The sequence below is a fragment of the Anomaloglossus baeobatrachus genome, chromosome 5, assembly GCF_048569485.1.
Source record: "Anomaloglossus baeobatrachus isolate aAnoBae1 chromosome 5, aAnoBae1.hap1, whole genome shotgun sequence".
In the NCBI taxonomy this organism is placed as follows: Eukaryota; Metazoa; Chordata; class Amphibia; order Anura; family Aromobatidae; genus Anomaloglossus; species Anomaloglossus baeobatrachus.
The window spans coordinates 66,938,067-66,959,182 of NC_134357.1; the positions used below are offsets into that span (position 1 = coordinate 66,938,067).

Genomic DNA, 21,116 nt, shown 5'->3' on the forward strand with positions numbered 1-21,116 from the left:
TCATGCCACTGTGACGCAATCCTGTGATCAGAGCACAGCTGCAGAAGCAAGAGCTGCGGAGGAGGAGGAGGGCTTAATCTCCCCATCTCCTCCATTGCCAGCTGATGCGATTATCGCACTGCACTCCAGTGTCATGTGAGTGCAGTGTGAGAGTTCTCTCGCACCCATAGACTTGTATGGGTGCGAGTGAAAACAGATTGGATTGCACCTGCAGCATGCTGCGACTGTTTTTTCGGTTTGATAAGGGCTGAGAAATTAATCGCAGATGGGAACGGTCCCGTAGAGTAGCATGGGTCGGAGTGGAATGCAATTTTTTTTTTTATTACATTCCACTCGGACCGTTTTACTCACTCTGTGTCCTAGCCCAAAATAATCGACAAATCATTCAAACGTAAAAATCACAAAAATGTAGAATACGTGTAAAAAAAAAATGTGCCTGATGGAGAAATTCTAACATATTTGAAATCAGGAGAAGAAATTCTACTAGAATTCGCAATAAATGTTTTTGGGGAAAAAAATCATGTTGACCACAGTATTTTGCAGATTTCACATTCTCTTTTGTGAGATATTAGAGAGATTTGAGATATGGTGGCTTAAACAAATGGAAATCTATGGGAAGATGCCACTACTTTGTATATAGATGTGTGGTTTAAGACAAATGGGAGAACAGATCTCTCTAATGTAATATGGAAGGGGCCTTATAATGTCGACTTTGTGAATGGAGCTGATAATTCTCTGTATTTAATCACCGCTTCTAGGAATTTTCACGGTTTCACAAAGAAATTACACCCATGTTTGACGGACTTCAATATAACAGAGTTCAATGGAAATCACAAGCTGATGTGTATGATGAAAAGATGAAGGCTTTAGAAGAACAGAAGAAGCTACATGAAAATGATGTGGGGGCTAAGAAAGGTAAATAGTGCCTAATATGAGGTATTGTCACGTAAGGACAATGTAAAACAAGATTTTCTTAGTTCCATGAGCGAAGATCATTTTTTGAAACAATTTCTGGTGCATTCTAGCCATTCATTTTTATCCTTTTTCTATATTTGCTATACACTTATGCCGCCCCCGTGTCAGCAGCCGGGCTGCTCAAATCCAGATCTGCGATGCCTCGAGGGGCGTCCGGGCCTGGGGGTCGTGCGGCCACTCAAACGAAGGGGGTATTTACAGGGGATTGTATATTTAGAGTTCGTGACGCCACCCGTAGTGTGTGGTAATGTGGTAATATGGAGTACCACCGCTGCAGTTGCGCTAGTTTCTCCTTCACTCTCCACTCTCCAACTGACCTACTCCTGACACTCCTGGCCTCCCCTTAACCAACTCCCCAAGTGGGCGACCCTATTCCACTCAGGCCATCCACTGGTGTGTCTGGTGGGTGTGGTGCAGAGAGTACCTAGGATTTCATTGACTGATGTAGGCAAGACCATATAGCTGGGGACCCATAACCAAGGAGGAGGTGAATATTGCACAGAAGGGAAGATTGCACAATACCCTGTGACGACCTGATAGTCCAGGTCGTCATACACTAGTTTTGGGTCAGCATTTCCTCTTTATTAGCATTTGGCCAGCACTTTAGGTCCTGGAACTAACTTCCCATGATGTATCAATGTATTGCTTGCCCAAATGTGCACATTCAGCTAAGCCTGTATTCACACAGCTGGGGTATAACGGGAATGTGCAGCTGTTCACAGCTTCCACTAGCAATATCAGATATGCAGTGATCAGCAGGTCTGCATTTAGACCCCAACACATTTTCTGCATAGAGTAATTACAGGACACTTGTGACATGGATCCTGCATGCACGCTGCCTAACACAGTAGATGAAACAATAGAGCACAGTATATATACTGGGTATATAAACGGTCTGGGAGAAATGCTCTTTATACACATTACTCTGAAACTGGTAAGACACATTTTGAAACATTTATTGATGAGAATCTGTTATTAATTCCACAAGTACAGGTAAAAAAATGTGCAGTTTCTTTTTTTTAGAGATGTGAAATGCCAATAATAAGAATAACGCTAACGCAGCAGCCAAATGCTAATCAGGATTTAAGTGCACTGGGGGCGTGTCAATGCACTTAGAAGGATTCTTCCAAGTGCACTGACACGCCCCTAATGCACTACCAACTTTATTTGCACAATGCTAAATCTCTCTTGACCTCATGATGACATAATGATTGGATGTCTAAAAAATAGGTCTAATTTGTATAGGAGGACAAGCCCCTATACACTCATACAACTATCTCTATGAAGGTAAAAATGTGCTGCCAGTTTTTTCCCTTTAAAACTGGCATTTCCAATGCTAGTCTAAAACAAAATTTCATTGGAGCAAATTGTGAAAGCTGCATTACACTGTATATGCTTCTTGACCAGTCCTTAACACTAGAAGTCCCAGAGAGGGGTCATTTAACATTTCTACCTTTGGAACCCTATGGAGCTCGAAATTTCTGGCACTTCTAGTGTTAAAGGGGTTCAGACAACACCTTCCCTATTACTATAGTCCATCATTTAAGATTTATACAGCTTGTCCTCACTTCTGGCTGCAATGTCGGCAGTGGATCTCCCCGGGCTCGCACAATGTTATGTCAGATGAGCTCCGCTGCCAATCAGCTCACTTCCTTCAGATGAAGCGGATATCAGGAGGAAGTTAGAGAGCAACAGCAGCGGTAGTTCTGACGTCTTCCAGATGTCAGTTTTGTTAGAAGGAAGTGAGAGTGAAGCGGTTGATAAGCAGCCACTCGTTGGCCACAGAGCTCACGTGATATAACGTCATGTGAGACTCCGGACACTTTGTGCCGACATCGCTGGAACGGAGGTACCGGTGATTTTCATTTTACATGGTAGAGTATAGTGAATGAAAATAGGTTGACACAGTAGTGAACAACCCGTATGAAATTAAAATGTACACCTTTTATGAGTAAGTATAGATTTTTCTAACAGTTTTCTAGCAATAAAGAAAATAAAGTATATCACAAAAGTGAGTACACGCCTCACATTTTTGTAAATATTTTATTACACCTTTTCATGGGACAGCACTGAAGATCTGACACTTTGATACAATGTACAGTAGTCAGTGCACAGCTTGTAAATTCTTTGACCTCTAAATAACTGCACAGCCAATAATGTGTAAACCCCTAAGTGAAAATGACCAAACTGTGCCCAATTAGCCATTTTCCCTCCCCAGTGTCATGTGACTCATTAGTGTTACTAGGTCTCAGGTGTGAATTGGGAGCAGGGGTGTTACATTTGGTGTTATCGCTCACACACGCTTTCATACTGGTTACTGAAAGTTCAGCATGGCTCCTCATGGCAAAGAATTCTCTGAGGATCTGAAAACAAGGATTGCTACTCTACATAAAGATGTTTTACACTATAAGAAGATTGCCAACACCCTGAAACTGAGCTGCAGCAGGGTGGCCAAGACCATACAGTGGTTTAACAAGACAGGATCCACTCAGAACAGGCCTCACCATGGTCGACAAAAGAAGTTGAGCACGTGTCCAGTGTCCTATCCAGATGTCTTTTCAAAATGGATGTATAAGTGCTGCCAGCATTGCTGCAGAGGTTAAAGAGGTGGGGGGTTCGGCCTGTCAGTGCTCAGACCATATGCTGCACACTACGACACATTGGTCTGCATGGCTGTCATCCCAAAAAGAAGACTCTTCTAACCATGACGCACAAGAATGCCCACAGTTTGCAGAAGACAATCAAAATAAGCTCTTTGGTCTGATGAGACAAACATAAGCTATTTGGTTCAGATGGTGTCAAGTGTGTGTGGTAGCAACTGGGTAAGGAGTAAAAAGACAAGTGTGTCTTGACAACAGTCAGGCATGGTGGTGGGAGTGTCATGGTTTGGGGCTGAATGAGTGCTGTTGGCTGTGGGGAGCTACAGTTCATTGAGGGAACCATGAATCACAACATGCACTGTGACATACTGAAGCAGAGCACGATCTCATTCCTTCAAAATCTGGGCTGCAGGTCAGTATTTCAAAATGATGACCCCAAACACACCTGCAAGATGACCACTGCCTTGCTAAAGAAACCAAGGTCAAAAGGTGCTGGTCTGTCCAAGCGTCTCCAGACCAAAACCCTATTGAACATCTGTGGGGAATCATGAAACGGAAGATGGAGGAGCACAAGGTCTATAACATCCACCAGCTCCGTGATGTCATCATGGACGAGGGAAAAGGTTCCAGCAGCTCCTGTGAAGCTGTAGTGAACTTGATGTTTAAGAGAGTTAAGGCAGTGTTTGAAAATAATGGTGGCCACACAAACTATTCACACTTTAGGCAGAATTTGGACATTTTCACTTAGGGGTGTACTCACATTTGTTGCCAGCGGTTTAGACATTAATGGCTCTGTGTTGAAAGTTAAAAATAATGTCCATTCTTAGTAAACCCTGCAACACTTCACTTTGCATTTTTATTCCTTAATAGTTTGCTGCAACTTTCTACTGCAGAACACTGTTGCAGAGCCATTGATACATTTCCTTCTTTTAAGGCCCTGTGCGCAAGCTGCAGATTTTGCCGCAGAAAATGTGTCTAACATTTCTATCATTAACAGTCATTCATTAACATTAACAGTCATTCCCCAGCAAATCCTATGGGTTTTCAAAAATGCTGTGCGCACACTGGTTTTTTTTATACCCGCGGATTTACCCGTGGATTTTCCGCTGCGGAATTAATGAGCATGTCACTTCTTTTCCGCAGGTACCTGCGTTTTTTGCCATAGATAATGGTAAAAATCCGCCGGGAACCAACTTGCGGAAAATCTGCGGTAAATACGAGGCAAATCCCCACAAAATGCGCAGCAAACAGCGGTAAAACCACATGCGGATTTCGTTGCGGTTTTGGTGCGTTTTTTTACCGTGGGTGCGGGATTCTTTAAGAGGGTCCGAATTTTGCTTAAGAAAAAGGCACTTTCTGGTGCGCACATGGCCTTATATTGGAATTTGTGTAAATTAAAAACGACTCTTTGCTTGATGAGGAGATTGTGAAAAGGGACCAAAAATCCATACGGACAATGACTATGTATGCAGTAGACCTGCCAAGTTATGGCTTAACCAGAAATGTGTTGGGACAATGAACCCTTGTATTGAGACGAATGACCTGGTCTTGTATGATGAGCTTCATTGCATCGGGAGGACAGTTTGTTAGAATGGTTATAACGTAATTCTAAGCCCAGATGTGCCACCATTCGGCTATATAATTGATTCTGCTTGGTTAGATAATGGAGAGCATGAAATCAGGTCATGGTCTAAATAACAAGTGATCTCATGAAAGGGAATTCAAAGTCCAAACTGCGGGTGACACATTGTGTTTGTTCCATGTGATCAGGTGACTGATAAGAGTAAAAACACTGACACATCCCACACCGCACACATCAACGTAGTACCCTGTGGTCAACACTGCTTCTAAATTATGAAGGCCTCGGAAGTTTTCAGCACATCCATTAGTGGACTGCACAGGCTACAGGGGTGACAGCTCACACTAGCTGACGCTAACACTTCATGGGAGGCACACATTTTTGGGATCCCTTGCTGTCTAATCTCCTCGGCTTACACAGTCTGAGCCCACAGCCCAGGGCGGGGAACATGTCTGTAAAATATTATTTACTTACTATGTAGTTTGACCCCTACAGTTTAATACTGACCCAGCACCATCCAGTAGGATCTACTTGTCCCCAGTCTTCCTCTCCCCCCAGAAGTGACCCAGGTGGGTGGCACTCTGGAATTTTTATTCTCCCACATTATTTTGTGACCTGAGTGCTATAGATAAAGTATAGATGGTCCTGATGCTGGTGTCCTCTGCTTAAGGATCACCTTGTGAAGGGATCTTCCCGGTTGACATCTCTGCAGTATACTGAAAAAATGTAGTACAATTTGTCAGCCTTTTCATCCAAAAACTATGGGAAGCGTGAAAAACAGTACAGACAACTTCTTTCAATCCAGAAAGCTGTTTTACTCTGAAATACTGAGGTCAGAGTAAAAACAGCTCTAAAGACTAGCTAGGCACAGGAAGAACCGTCTGCTGGGCGGTCCATCCAGCTGTTCCCCTTTCCGGCTTAGCTTAGATAACAGATCTGTCCCTCAGGCTGGAGTCACACTTGCGATTGGAAAATCAGACCGATTCTCATGCTAGAAAGTAGCATGAGCTCTCTCCGAGTGTTGATCCGTGTGCAATGCGATTCTGTGATTTTTCTCATGATTGCAGTCCATGTGCAATCCGTGTGTGATCCGTTTTTATTCTCAGCAGCTATGTCATCTGCCATTCAGCTCTGCTACATGGCCGCTGACAGCAGACACAGAGAGAGCCGCGCGATCAGAATGAAGTCAGATGAACGTCACCCGACTTCATTGTCATCCCGTGGCTCTGTCTGTGTGTCATGGCCTGATTTTCGGTCACCGGTGAAGGTCTCAAATCCCCTAAGTGATCTGTGCTATCAGCGGTGCCATCACTGAGGTTACCCGCGCCCACAGCTGAAGTCCTCCAGCTGAGATCTGTGGCTGAGGGTAACCTGAGTGACGTCATCGCTGATAGCGCGACTCACTTCAGTTGCTGCGGGGAGTTCACAGAGAGCAGTCGTTGTCTGTGACCGCTCTCTGTCAGCTTCTGATGTAGCAGAGCTGAAAGCGTTGTGGGACCTCTGTGGATTACGTCTGCCTTGGAGGGGTATTTGGGGACTTGAATAAAGTGGTGAAAGAGGGTGGGTTTTTTTTGTCATTTATTTCAAATAAAGGATTTTTGGGTGTTTGTTTTTATTTTCTTTAAACCTACAGGTTAATCATGGAAGGTATCTCGGGGAGACATCAACCATGATTAACCTAGGACTTCGTGGCAGCTATGGGCTGCTGCCATTAACTCCTTATTACCTCGATTGCCACCGCACCAGGGCAATTCAGAATGAGCCAGGTATAGTCCCAGGACTGTCGCATCTAATGGATGCAGCAATTTCGGGCGGCTGCTGGCTGATATTTTTAGGGTGGGGGGCTCCCCATAACGTGGCTCTCCCCATCCTGACAATACCAGCCTCCAGCCGTATGGCTTTACCCTGGCTGGTATGAAAATTGGGGGGACCGCACGCCGTTTTAATTTTAATTATTTAATTTACTGCACCATATAGACACGCCCACCGGAGCTGTGATTGGTTGCAGTGAGACAGCTGTCACTCAACGTGGGGGCGTGTCTGACTGCAACCAATCATAGGCGCCGGTGGGTGGGGAAAGCAGTGAATACTAGATGGAATAATGAGCGGCCACGCTGGTGATCGGGGATCGGTGAGCATGAGAGAGGGGGGGAGAGGGATAGACTGACAGAGATAGAGATTGACCGACATCGACAGACCTCACTCATTTCCAGTGTTTTCTGCAACATGCGATAAATGTATTTAGAAAAACGCATGTCACTAGGATGGTCTGGGTGCCATATGTGTGACATCCGTTTTTTTTCACGCACCCATAGACTTGCATTGGAGTGACTCGCACGAGAAACTCTACAAAACGCAGCATGGTGCGATTTTTTTCTCAGTCAGATTTGGCCTGAGAAAAAAATAGCAGATGGGAGCTGCCTCATTGCTTAACATTGGTCCGAGTGCAATGCGAGATTTTCTCGCATTGCACTTGTGCGAGTTAATCGCAAGTGTGACTCCAGCCTCATTCAAACAGGGAGAGGCTTATCAATCAAACTATGCTGGGCTGGAGGGGATCATCCACATGACACTTCTTCCCATGCCTGCCTCCTTTTGCAAAATATATTTTTCTGAGAAGTCATCAACATTTCTGTAATGTGTTAAGCCAGCTTTACACGTTGCAATTTCGCATACGATAACGTATGCGATTTGCAACGCCCCCATCGTATGTGTGGCACGTTCAATTCGTTGAACGTGCCGCACAAACAATTAACCTCCGTCACACGTACTTATCCGTCCATACGACCTCGATGTGGGCGGCGAACGTCCACTTCCTGGAGTGGGAGGGACGTTCGGCGTCACAGCGATGTCACACGGCAGCCGGCCAATTGAAGTGGAGGGGCGGAGCTGAGCGGGACGTAAACATCCCGCCCACCTCCTTCCTTCCGAAATTGCTGGCCGGGAGCCACAGGACACAGGTAAGATCTGTTCATCGTTCCCGGGGTGTCACACACTGCGATGTGCGCTACCCCGGGTACGATGAACAATCTGACGTTCAATCCATGAGGAATGAACGACGTGCATGCGATGAACGTTTTACCGTTCAATCGCAATTGCACGTAGCTGTTACACACTGCAATGTACCTTACGATGCAGGATGTGCGTCACTTACGACGTGACCCCGCCGACACATTGTAAGATACATTGCAGCGTGTAAAGCGGGCTTTAGTGTGTCTAGATTCCATGCTGCCCAAACCACAGTGAGTATGAAGCCAGTCACAGATGACCTTTGAAGTAAACAACAAATAGCTCGGGCACACAAAAAGTCAAGAGTCTGAGGCAAAGTAGTACTTGAATTTCAGTTTGCTTGTTTATTGATGCAAAGGATCCCAAAGTAAAACATCCAACGTTTCGGCCTTAACATACAGGCCTTCGTCAGAGAAAGTCTATTATATAGATATACAGAAAGAAAAAAAATTTTAGATTAGTTGTTATATAAACAAAGTAATGCACATATCCAAAATGCTCAATATCGGGATACACCATTACGGGTAAAGCACACAAACCAATATCAACAAGCTTCTACTACTGATAATTAATCTATGCTGGATAAGAAGAATCTACATCATGTGTCATAATGTTCTGTCTTTGAACAAATGTCCTCAAGAGGAGGTAACGGAACAACTGGCCACTATACAGGAAAATCACCCTAAATATGGTTATCAGAAAGATGGGACATACCTATATGAATGTAAGAGAAACGATGCGTATCATATACGAAATCTCCGTATAAAAGAAAAGGATACCTAGAAGTAGAAGGTAGTCAAATAACTGTTCCGGCTGGACAATTTAGAAAACAATTTTTTCTCATATCAGAGAGTATGGTCAGAATATGAAAGAAGGGAATGATTAGAGAAGGATCATATGAGCTGCAGAGAGATGGAGAAAAAGAAGCAAGAAACAAGAAAGAAAAAGTAAAGAAGAAAGAAAGGAAAGAAGAAAGGGGAAACAAGGAACAAAGAAGTGTGAATAACCAAGTGAAAAATTGGAAAAGGGGAAACAAAGGGCAATATATAGTTCTGAAGGTAAAGAAAAGTAGGGAGTACCTCTATTGACATCAATGGTACAACTGATAGCAAACAAAAGATGTGAGGGTCACGTCTGTAGGCCACTATGGAAAGGGAAAAATGTCTAGCCATAATATCTGTAATGCATGTTACTTTAGGGGAATGCATCCGAAGAGAAAAATAAATCAATGTGTACCTACCCAATTGCCGTACAAAAATTGCAGTAAAAACTGCTGGTATGGGAAGTGCCCGTATATTCAGAGGCAACCCGTATCAGGTATGCTCACCTGTATAGTCAAACAGTGTGAACACTTAATCAGTAAGTAATATTACATTATAAAAGAAAAAAGTATGAACAGGAAAAAACAGCACCTACCGGACGGTAGAAATATTATGTATTGAGGCACGGTGTGTGAACAACACCCTAAAGGTGTGGAAAAGCCAAGTGGTATAGTCTACAGACAAAGGAATATGTCAAAGTAAGTATATGTCCCTAAGCATGTAACTATAATGTGATATAGCAAGGATATGATATGTCAAAGTACCAACCTTTATCCTGCTAAATAAGGCTAAATATTACAGCATCAACATTTAATGTTGTGGGGGAAAAACAGTCGGACTCCTAAAGGAAAATATATGCAGATCGTAATGAGAAAAGGTATAGAAAATATATGCATTAATAGCCAGAGAAGAAAGAGAAAGTAAACCGTCTATACCTTGAATGGATAAAATCCTGTGTGGTGGCCGATCCCCATGTGAATTCCTATGCTGCCTCTAGGAAGTGAGAAGTGCGCTTTTTAAAGGTGCCTAATGGCCCAGGTGTGTCAGATCAATCAGGAAATCCTGTCTGTGCAACGCAGGGACAGCCCGTGGCACGCACATCGCCCATGCGCGGAGGAACCCCCAGTGATCCTCGGCGCATGCGCGAGCGGCGGCCACAGCCGGTCCATGTGCGAGTGTGTATGGTAGGGACGAGACGCACATGCAAATGCAGAAGAGAGTGCTGGAACGCAAACAGTGAGTGGAACGCACGATCGCCCATGCGCCGAAGGGCCAAGGGGCCGATCAGCGCATGCGCAAGCGGCGGCCACCGTATGTGGATGTACATTGGGAGGAGTGGGCCGGGCGCGTGCGCAGACCGGCCGATAAGGCGGCCGAGACCGCGCATGCATGGGCACACAAACGTCCATGTGATCCAGGTGAATGGTGCCGACAGGATATTGAGTGACGTGACGAGATCATGGAGAAATTACAGCGCCTGTGAAAAAAGACATAAGACAATTAGATAAAAGTAATGTAAATAGCGCCACTGTAAAGAGATCTGTAGGACACAGATGACCTTTGAGGCCGGTAAATAAGGTACACTCAATTACAGAAGTTTAAGGTTCCTTCAGGGTTTTTATGTTGATTTTTTCAGCTTGAAAAAGTGCCATTAATTTAATAGATTTTTGATAACCTTTTATAATCACTTTTTTTCCCACGTGTTGATCTAGAGAGAAGCCCAAGGGCTCATACGCACGTACCTGCTGAATATTCTGCAGCGATTTGACAGCACATAAGTGCTTCAGATCTCTGCAGAAACACTGAACAATGGATGCAGTTTTTCTGTTCCAAAAAAGCGGATTTCATGCGCTCTGGCTGCTGCCTCCACCATAGACAGAGCGGGAGCTGCATCCATAGCGCACAGAATAATTGACATGCTCATTTTATGAACGCACGGATTTGGGTCAAAAATTTTAGCACCCAAATCTCTACGTTCATAAAAGCATTGTGCGCACATTCCATGCACAATCTACATAGATTGTGCAGGGGACGCAGGACACATGCATTTATGCTTCAGTGTAATACGCAGCGTGAATGCATGCAATTACACAACATGCGCACGAGCCCGAAAACTTGTAAAAAATGAGCCAATGACCCCAAAATGCATGAAATGGGTGTAAAGAAACAATCTGCCCTGGTTGTAATGTGCTTAATAGTTTTGATGAGTGATGAGGGAGCCTGTCGGCACTGCTCGTTACTTGATCAATCATCAGGGTACTCAGTTATTTGCAAACCTCGGCGGAGGTCTCGTTGGTGGTCAGATAGTTTCTCCATGAAATGATGGCAACATACAAGCTTGCTTCACTGCATGACGTATGCAGGCACCCCAGGGAGAGTCAGTCGCAGTGTCTGAATGGCTCTCCTGGGGGATAAAACAACGTTCTCAGATGTAGTGTGACCCCCCCCTAAAAAAACCACCTGCCCTCTGGAAATACTCTGTTTATTGCTGGTGGTAAGTAAGCGGAGACATGAACAGGCCAATCATTGACTTTAGATAATGCCCGTTAGTCGCGTTGAATTCATACAAGCGCCTGACCAGCTTGAATCGAGCAACAAACAGTTCAGCATTTTAGCCCTCACCCATCACTATTGTTGATGTAACCAATGCATTGAGCGAGTACAGCGTGGCTCCCATTCACTTGAATAGGTGCCGGTCTGTAGTTCCTGAAAGTGGCCACAAAATGTATGGAGCAGCTATTTTCTGAGTTTCAATCCAGTTGCCTGCACCGGAACAGATAATAGCTGATCAGTGTGCCTACGGGGTATTGAACCTACACCAATCTTGTATTATTGAGCCATCAGCCATCAATATGCTAGTCCCATTCAACCCATTACACGGCAACCGCTTCTCAATCACTAGATGTCCCTCATGTAAAACAATAACGGCGATGCTCACCACCGGCGAGGGCGCTACTACAGTGATGTCTGTGTCTCCTCTCCTGGAGCTCGTGTGACATTGTTGCATCACATGAACCCTGCAGCCAATCGGCAGCTGTTTCACTCTCACTTCGTATCGAAACCAACATCTGAAGGAGGTAAGAGATGCTACTGTTGTTTGACTTCCTCCAGATGTCAGTCACAGTATGTCCGTAGGAGGTAAGAGGGAAGTGGCCGCTGATCGGTTGCAGGGCTCATGTGACACAACAATGTCACACAAGCTCCGGGAGAGTAGAGCATGTACTGACAGTGGAGGGGAGTATAGCCATTATTATTTTACATGGAGGAATTATTGATTGAAAGGGGGTTATCTGAGTAGTTTGTAAACCCTTTAATATTTCTCCACTGACATAAGGGAAGCTGTCAGGTTGGATAGCGCCATTTCTTTGCTCATATAGGATTAATCTGTAGGTAAATATCGTTAGAAGGGTAAGCGGAAAACTGGAACTTCCCAGGAGAATTTAGTTCATTTCCTCCAGATAACTAGGCTTTCAGTAATGCATATGGGCATCTTTGTAATGCTATTTACCTACAGATTACCCCATATCTGCAGGTAAATAGTGTTATCCGACATGACAGGTTCTTCTTAAAGTCAACTTCTGACATCTCTGTGAGGAATTTTAGTATTTTTAAAACTGTCCAAATTTACTATGGCTAAAGACTGAACCGAATTAGTATATCTGGTGTTATGTAGAACATCCAAAATACCTTGCAGGGGATGTGTCACTAAGAGTATTGCTGGTATATTGTAATCTTTGTGGTAGCCATATTGGCAAGGCAGAGGAAAAGTAGATTTTGGGTACTCACCGTAAAATCTCTTTCTTGGAGCCTTCATAGGGGGACACAGAGACCATGGGTTGTATGCTGCTGCCACTAGGAGGCGACACTAAGCAGAACAAGGAAAACTCCTCCTATGCAGTATACACCCACCAACTGGCAATCGTTCCTCAGTTAGTGAGAAAGCAATAGGAGACAACAGTAAAGAACGAACAATCTTACAGAAGTGAACATAAAACTCAACATTCAACAGTAACATTGAACAGTAACATATGTCCAATACAAGGGCGGGTGCTGTGTCCCCCAATGAAGGCTCCAAGAAAGAGATTTTACGTTGAGTACCCAAAATCTACTTTTCTTTATCGCTTCATTGGGGGACACAGAGACCATGGGACGTCCTAAAGCAGTCCCACGGGTGGGTCTAATGTTACTCTCAGGGCTGACCTCGGTCCACTGCAGCCTGCATAACTCGTCTACCGAGGCTCGCATCGGAGGATGCGAAAGTGTGGACCCTGTAGAACTTTGTGAAAGTGTGGAGCGAAGACCAGGTGGCCGCTTTGCAAAGCTGCGACGCTGGAGCGTGGTGACGGACCGCCCACGAGGCTCCCACCGCCCTGGTGGAATGGGCCGTAATCCTGAGTGGGCGCGTTCTCCCTCTTACCCGGTAGGCTTCCAGTACGGCAGAGCGAATCCATCGCGCAATGGAGGACTTGGAGGCAGGTAGGCCTCTGCGCGGGCCGGACGGAAGCACAAAGAGGGAATCCGACCGTCTGAATTGAGCCGTCCTGGAAATGTACAGGCGGAGAGCTCTGACCAAGTCCAGCTTGTGGAGAAGAACCTCACGAGGGTGCGAAGGGTTCGGACAAAAGGAGGGAAGAACAATGTCCTCGTTAAGATGGAAAGAGGAGACCACCTTGGGCAGAAAGGACGGTACCGGACGGAGGACTACCTTATCCTGGTGGAAGACAAGATATGGAGAGCGGCAGGAAAGCGCCGCTAGTTCAGATACCCGCCTGATTGACGTGATGGCAAATAAGAAGGCGACCTTCCAAGAGAGGAACGTTAGAGACACCTCCTGCATAGGTTCGAAGGGGGAATGCTGGAGAACAGACAGAACCAGGTTGAGGTCCCAAGGCTCCACCGGAGGCTGAACGGGGGGTACCGGTTGAGCAGCCCCCTGAATGAATGTGCGAACCTGTGAGCGAGAGGCAATCCTCCTTTGAAAGAGAATGGAAAGAGCAGACACTTGCCCCTTGAGAGAGCTGAGTGGTAACCCAGCATCCAGACCAGACTGCAGAAAGGACAACAGAACTGGCAAGGAGAAGGTCATGGCTGTGACCTGGTTAGCTTCGCACCAGCGGAAATAGGCCTTCCACGTACGGTGGTAGATGCGGGAAGAGGAAGGCTTCTGTGCTTTGATCATTGTCTGGACGACCCTTTCTGAGAATTCTGGTGAAGAAAAGGTCCCTGAGTGAGAAGGTCCGGGACGTCTGGAAGTCTCCACGGAACGTCAGCAAGAAGGTGCATGAGTTCTGCGTACCACGGGCGACGGGGCCAATCTGGGGCCACGAGAATCACCGGAACTCCTTCCGCTTTGATCTTCTTGACTAGCTTGGGGATAAGCGGAAGCGGAGGAAAGAGGTACGGCAGAGAGAACTGCGACCAGGGGATCGCTAGGGCGTCCGTTGCGAGCGCCAGTGGGTCTCTTGCTCTGGAGACGAACTGGGGCACCTTGTAATTCCACCTGGAGGCCAGGAGATCCACGTTGGGGGTCCCCCACCTGCAACAGATCTGCTGGAAGATTCTGGGATTGAGGGACCACTCTCCTGCGTCGAGTCCTACTCGGCTGAGGAAGTCGGCGGCCCAATTGTCCACGCCCGGGATGTGGACCGCCGAGATCGCTGGGATGTTCTGTTCGGCCCAGTCGAGGATTTGAGATACCTCCCTCATCGCCGCTCGGCTGCGTGTTCCACCCTGATGGTTTATGTAGGCCACAGTGGTTGCATTGTCGGACTGTACCCGAACTGGGTGTCCACGAAGCAGGGACTTCCAATGAAAGAGAGCTAGGCGAACTGACCTGAGTTCCAAGATGTTGATGGAAAGCTTGGTTTCCGGCTCGTTCCAGCGACCCTGAACTGTGAGGTCTTGGAACGTGGCTCCCCAGCCTAGCAGGCTGGCGTCTGTCGTGATGACCTTCCATCGAAGGGGAAGAAATGATCTCCCTTGGAGGGTGAGGGGAGAGTGATTCCACCATTCCAATGACTCTCTGACTCGAGGAGGGAGCGCAATTGGCCGATCCAGGGAGTGAAGAGACTTGTCCCATGTTGCTAGGAGACCCTGAAGAGGGCGAGTATGGAATTGACTGTAGGGCACCGCTTCCATTGACGCCACCATCTTCCCGAGAATGCTCATGCAGTACCGAAGAGAGCAACGGGGTGCACGTTGGAGCTTCCAAATCCCCCTGAGGATAGCTGAGAGCTTGTCCTTGGGCAGAAGAACCCTCGCCTGCGTGGTATCGAAGATCATGCCGAGGAATGAGATGCGTTGAGCCGGGATCAGAGATGACTTTGGTCTGTTGATCAACCAGCCGAGATGGGTTAGAGTATCCAGAGTGATGTTGAGACTGTCGCGGCACTCCGACGCCGAGGGAACCTTGATAAAAATGTCGTCCAGGTACGGGATGGCTAGAATTCCCCGGGTCCGAAGAATAGCCATGACAGTTGCCATCACCTTGGTGAAGACTCTGGGAGCTGTCGAGAGCCCGAATGGGAGAGCTGTGAATTGAAAGTGTTGCTCCTGAACCACGAAGCGTAAGAATCTCTGATGAGCTGGAAAGATCGGGATGTGGAGATAGGCGTCCTGGATGTCCACCGAACAAAGGAACTCCCTGGGTTCCATGGATGCTATCACTGAGCGCAGAGACTCCATGCGGAATCGCCGGAGACGGACCCGCCTGTTGAGGCGCTTGAGGTCCAGAATGGGACGGACTGTGCCATTCTTCTTTGGGACAACGAAGAGGTTTGAATAAAAACCCTGGAATCTGTCCTGAGGGGGGACGGGGGTGATGACCCCAGAGTCTCGCATGGACTGGATGGCTGCGAAGAAGCCCTTGGTGAGCGAGGGATCCTTGGGGGGTTTGGACTTGACGAAGCGTGAGCATGGGAGAGAAGAAAACTCTATCTTGTAGCCGTGAGAGACGACGTCTCGGACCCAGGCGTCGTCTATCACGGAAAGCCACGCGCTTCTGAACATGCGGAGACGACCGCCGACCCTGGATGAGGATCCGGGGACGGGAGCCCAGTCATGCGGAGGAGAATCTGTTGGATCTGGAGCTGGAGGGCTTGGACTGCTGGCCACGGGAACGCCAGTGAGGTGTTGCCTTAAAGGAGGGCTTCCGTCTCTCCTGACGTGCTGGGGACCGCTCCCGACGTGTGTTGGTGTTGGTAGAAAATTGACGAAAGGGGCGAAAGGGAAAAGCCCGCCGTTTTGGAGGGGCACGGGGGATCCTCCGTTGGGGAAGGAAGGTACTCTTGCCCCCCGTAGCCTCAGAGATGATCTTGTCCAGCTTTTCTCCGAAGAGTCTGGCACCAAAAAAGGGAAGACTGGAGAGAGACTTTTTGGATGCTGAGTCCGCGTTCCACACTTTAAGCCACAAGGCTCTGCGGATTGCAGTAATGTTGCCGGCTGCCAGGGCTGCGGAAGCAGCAGAGTCGAGGGACGCAGCAACTAGATACTTTCCGGCATGTGCGATCTGATCTGCGAGATCTGCCAGCTCGGGTCTGGGAGCTTTAGCCAGGATACCACGCCGAAGGAGCTTTGCCCAGGCGGAGACAGCCTTGAAGACCCAGGTGGATGCAAAGGCTGGAGTGATGGCGGAGCCGGAGGCTTCAAAGGCCGACCTGGCTAAGGATTCTATGGTCCTGTCCGAGGGATCCTTGAGGGAGGCGCCATCAGACAGCGGCAAGGTGGTGCTGGACGAAAGTCGGGAGATCGGAGGATCCACTGAAGGGGCCACTGACCACTTCTGAAGAAGTTCCGGTGGAAAGGGATAAAGGACCTTTGCCCGCTTGCGCCTCTGGAAACGCTTGTCGGGATGTTCCCACTGTCTAGAGAAAACGTCCTCAAACTCCCTGTGGTTGCCAAAGCTTCTTGGCAGTTTCTTGGCCCTTTTGAAAGGGACCGATTGACTGGTAGGAGCCGGATCTACATCCTTCACCTCTAGGGTCTGATTGACAGCAATGACCAGACTGTCCATCATACTGGTCAGCTTGGAGATATGTTCAGAGTCCAGATCGGAGTCAGAAACAGAGTCCTGATCTGAATCTGGGGCTGCCGCAGATGAGGTAGGAGATAGAGAGCGTATTGCTCTGGAGGCCATAGAGGTGCTAGGGGAGCTGGAGGTGGACCCCAAGAGGGACCGCTTCCTAGACCTCCTGTGTGTTCTGCCCTGCCGGGCTGGAGGCGCTGCGGGCTCAGACTCGCTCTAGGTCACCGGGGGGGACTCCAGAGGTGGAGGCGGGCAGACGCTCTATGGCCGAGGCTAAGGTTTGAGACATCTTAGTTAGGTTGTCCACGGACTGAGAGAGAGCTGAGGCCCACCCAGGCATGGGGGCCGAGTCCTCGTTACGGGTGGTGGGGGGCTCTGTAGTAGTCATGCTAGGGGTGCTACAGGCTATGCAGATGAGGGAGGACTGCCCTGAGGGAAACTTTTTTAGACAAGAGGTGCAGGCGAAGTGAAGTACTATGGCCTGTGGCTGAGAGCGGGTCGCTCTTGTGCTGGACATGGGACAGCAGGGAGAGAGAAAGGAGAGAGAAGGAACAGAGCAGAGGATGCCAGGAGGATGAGGACTGGGGAATGAGCTGCCTCCCAGTGGCAGAGCTTACCCAGACTCTGGCGTACTGTGTGTGCTGGTGCTGCTGTCTGAAGCTGGCGCTGTGTCCTGAAGTTGCAGGCTGAGGGAGCAGAGGTGGGGGCTCCGGAGAGCTGCAGGTTACTATGTGGGGAGCTGCACCGGAACGCTGCCGCTGCCCAGAGGGATCTCAGGCTGTAATGGCGCTGCTGAGGGAGTCCGGGCTGGGGGAGGAGCAAGAAAGAAGCGCGAAAAAACGGCGCTCTGCCGGGAGCAGGGATTGGCTAAGTGTAAGGAGAGCCGTGAGTGGACAGAAAGCGCGCGCAGAGGCCTGCAGGGAATGGCTGCTAGAGCGGGCGGGCCTGCCGGGAAGGAAGGACCCACGCGATAGGCCGGCCGGGAGGGGGCGTGGCCGGACGGGAGCTAGGCCTGGAAAGAAGCCGGGGGCTAAATTTTGGAATGAGGCCGCAGGGGGAGCCGGAAAACAGCGCCGAGGACGAAAGCGGGGGCAGAGCCTGTCTGAAGGGGGGCGACCAGGGGTAAGCTGTGTTATGGATCTTAATTCCTTCTTTTCCCCCCTCTCTTTTTTTTTTTATTAAACGGAGCCCCCCATGACCCGGGACAAGGGATGGGTACCTGTCCCGATGGCTGAAAGTCCTCCTGATCCTGTGCTTGATCCTGGCCTCCTGGGAAATACGTAGGGAGACGGGTATCTTCAGGTAATTTTTCGTCTCCCCTCCCTGATCAGGCCGGCTGTGGAGGGCGAGCGTGAAGGGGGAGGGGGGCAAGGACCATCCGCCTGTCCCTCTGTGCGGATGCCCCCCAAACAGTCTTGAGAGTGTTAGGGGGGTAGGGTCCTGCCAGACAGACACGGAGGACAACGGAAGTGGCGGACAGACCCCACTTCTGTGCGACCGGTCTCTAGGGGGGAGAGCAGGGTGAGCTATTACACCCAGTCGCCCGACGAGCTGTGTCTGAAACGAATAAGGGGAAAAAATTAAAAATACAAACCTAAGGGGCTGGGAGTAGCCCCAAGTGTGTCCACCTCCTATGGACACTAAGCTTAAACTGAGGAACGATTGCCAGTTGGTGGGTGTATACTGCATAGGAGGAGTTTTCCTTGTTTTGCTTAGTGTCGCCTCCTATTGGCAGCAGCATACAGCCCATGGTCTGTGTGTCCCCCAATGAAGCGATAAAGAAAGAAGGTGCTGCTTCAGCTCTATGGGGCTTTTTTTCAGATGCCACTCGAGCTATAGTATTAGGCCCTGTGCGCACACTGCGTTTTTTGCCGTGGATTTGCCACGGTTTTTGCTGAAGAAAATGATCATAACCTTCCTACAGTCCCTCCCCAGCAAAATCTATGAGAAATTTCTGCAGCAAAAAGAAGTAGCTTGTCACTTCTTTTCCGCAGGTACCTGCGGTTTTGCCATTGAATAATGGTTAAAAACCACAGGGACAATACTGCACCAAAAACGCATGTAGATTTTGGGTGCGTTTTTGCTGCATGTTTGCCGCAGGTGCGGAATTCTGCAGATTTTACTTAAGGAAAATCATTTTCCCAGTGTGCCCAGGGCCTTATATACAAAAATCAACCGCACTCACATAGAGAACTTGAAAATTTTTAACATAGTGGAGTTTTTATTGATGAAAGAAGTATGCGATGCCTACAGCGCAAAATGTGCTTTTTCACACCAACCCCATTGTACTCTATGAAATAGTCGCCATATACAAAGACCCGGAAAGGTTGAAGCTTCCGTTACCTGTTGCTTCTTTGTCTCCGTACCAAACATTGTTTCCAACCCTAATATTTTTAGCACCAATAAAAACTCAGCATGTTCTCCATGTGAGTGCGGTTGATTTTCGTATATACACTTGGATTACCCAGTTACACCAGCACTTTCCTACCATGCTGAGTGTGCACCACATCTTTTTACTTGAACTATTATAGTCTATGGACAATCATGCCATATAGCATAGGTCCCCAATTCCAGTCCTCAAGGGCCGCCAACAGTGCATGTTTTCAGGATTTCCTTAGTATTGCACATGTGATAATTTAATCACCTGCACAGTTGATGATTCCAACACCCATGCAATGCTAAGGAAATCCTGAAAACATGCACTGTTGGCGGCCCTCGAGGACTGGAGTTGGGGAACCCTGCCATATAGACTATAATAAAAAATCCCTGTGATTCTAAAAGCTGCAAACCACGAACAGATATTGCACACATTTTACACCTTTTAAACGTTAATCAAAGGTCAATGGTTTACCTGCGTTTAGCTCTGCATATTACGGACATAACATCCCAGTCTCACATGTAGCCCTAAGACACACGGCGAGAAAAACGGTGAAAGTGGAGAGCGATAAAAAAAAAAAAAAAAATCGCATTCCACTCGGACCAATATTAGCCTGTGTGTCAGCGCACATGAGCGATTATTTTCTCAGCCCTAATCGGACTGAGAAAACAATCGCAGCATGCTGCGATTGTAATGCGATAATTTTTCTCTCGCACCCATTCAAGTCAATGGGGCGAGAGAAAAATCGCACTGCACTCGTGGTACACCGGTGTACCGCAAGTGCAGGGCGAGAATGGCAATAGCCGGCTACGGAGGAGAGAGGGAGAGAAATCCCTTCCCACCCCTCCTCCATGCCGGCCCGGCCCGCCCCGCCTCAGTGCTGGCCCGCCCCCTGCAGCTGAGGTCCGCTCGCATGATCGGACCTCAGTCGCAGGGACACTCGCATGACACTCGGCTCTGCTGTACTTCTAGCGTGAGTCGAGTGTCATGCAAGGGGATCGCAGTAATCCCCGTGTGTCCCCAGCCTTACATGGGTTCAATACTGCTCTTAATGAGTCTGAGATGCATAAACAATTCCAGTTTATAAAAAAGCAATAGAAAGTCCAGCGCCTTGTCTTCCTTAAAACATAGCTTTATTTGACATTCAACAAGCATAAATCCATTAAAAACATATGGGTCATAGTAACATAGTAGTTTCTAAGGCTTGAAGGAAGACCTTAAGTCTATCTAGTTCAGCCTATTTTTAGTGACATGTTCTGAAGTGTTGAACCAGGGGAAGGCAAGAACCCACAGAGTAGAAGCCAATTTTCCCCATAGGGGAAAAAAATTCCTTCCCGACTCCAAAAACTGGATCGACTATCTACCTTAAGACACACGGCATGAAAATCGGAGAGTGCAATGCGATAAAACATCGCATTCCACTCAAAACCAATATTAACGTATGTGTCGGACTGAGAAAACAATCGCAGCATGCTGTGACTGTAATGCGATCCTTGTTTCTCTTGCACCCATTCAAGTCTATGGGGCGAGAAAAATCACACTGCACTCGCACTATACCGGTGTTCCGCGAGTGCAGGGCGAGACTGTCAATAGCCGGCAACTGAGGAGAGAGGGAGATAAATCCTTCCCTCCCCTCCTCAGCGCTGGTCCGCCCCTCGCAGCTGTGGTTCGATCACAAGATCAGACCTCAGTCGCAGTGTGACTCGCATGACACTCGGCTCCCGCTGTGCTG

General features: G+C 47.9%; 2 protein-coding genes across 3 annotated transcripts in view; one reads left to right on the forward strand and one right to left on the reverse strand.

Moving 5' to 3' along the window:
- Positions 1–21,116, forward strand: part of PDE6C (phosphodiesterase 6C) — a 94,743-nt gene that overhangs the window by 63,201 nt on the left and 10,426 nt on the right. Inside the window, exon 20 of the mRNA XM_075348583.1 lies at positions 759–915. Within this exon, the coding sequence (XP_075204698.1) occupies positions 759–915 (157 nt within the window). The remainder of the gene's footprint in view (positions 1–758; positions 916–21,116) is intronic.
- LOC142310837 (protein FRA10AC1 homolog) overlaps positions 8,509–21,116 on the reverse strand; it is a 132,239-nt gene continuing 119,631 nt past the window's right edge. For both annotated transcript variants that reach the window (XM_075348578.1, XM_075348579.1), the window contains exon 12: positions 8,509–10,461. The gene's annotated coding sequence lies outside the window, so the exon portion shown is untranslated. The remainder of the gene's footprint in view (positions 10,462–21,116) is intronic.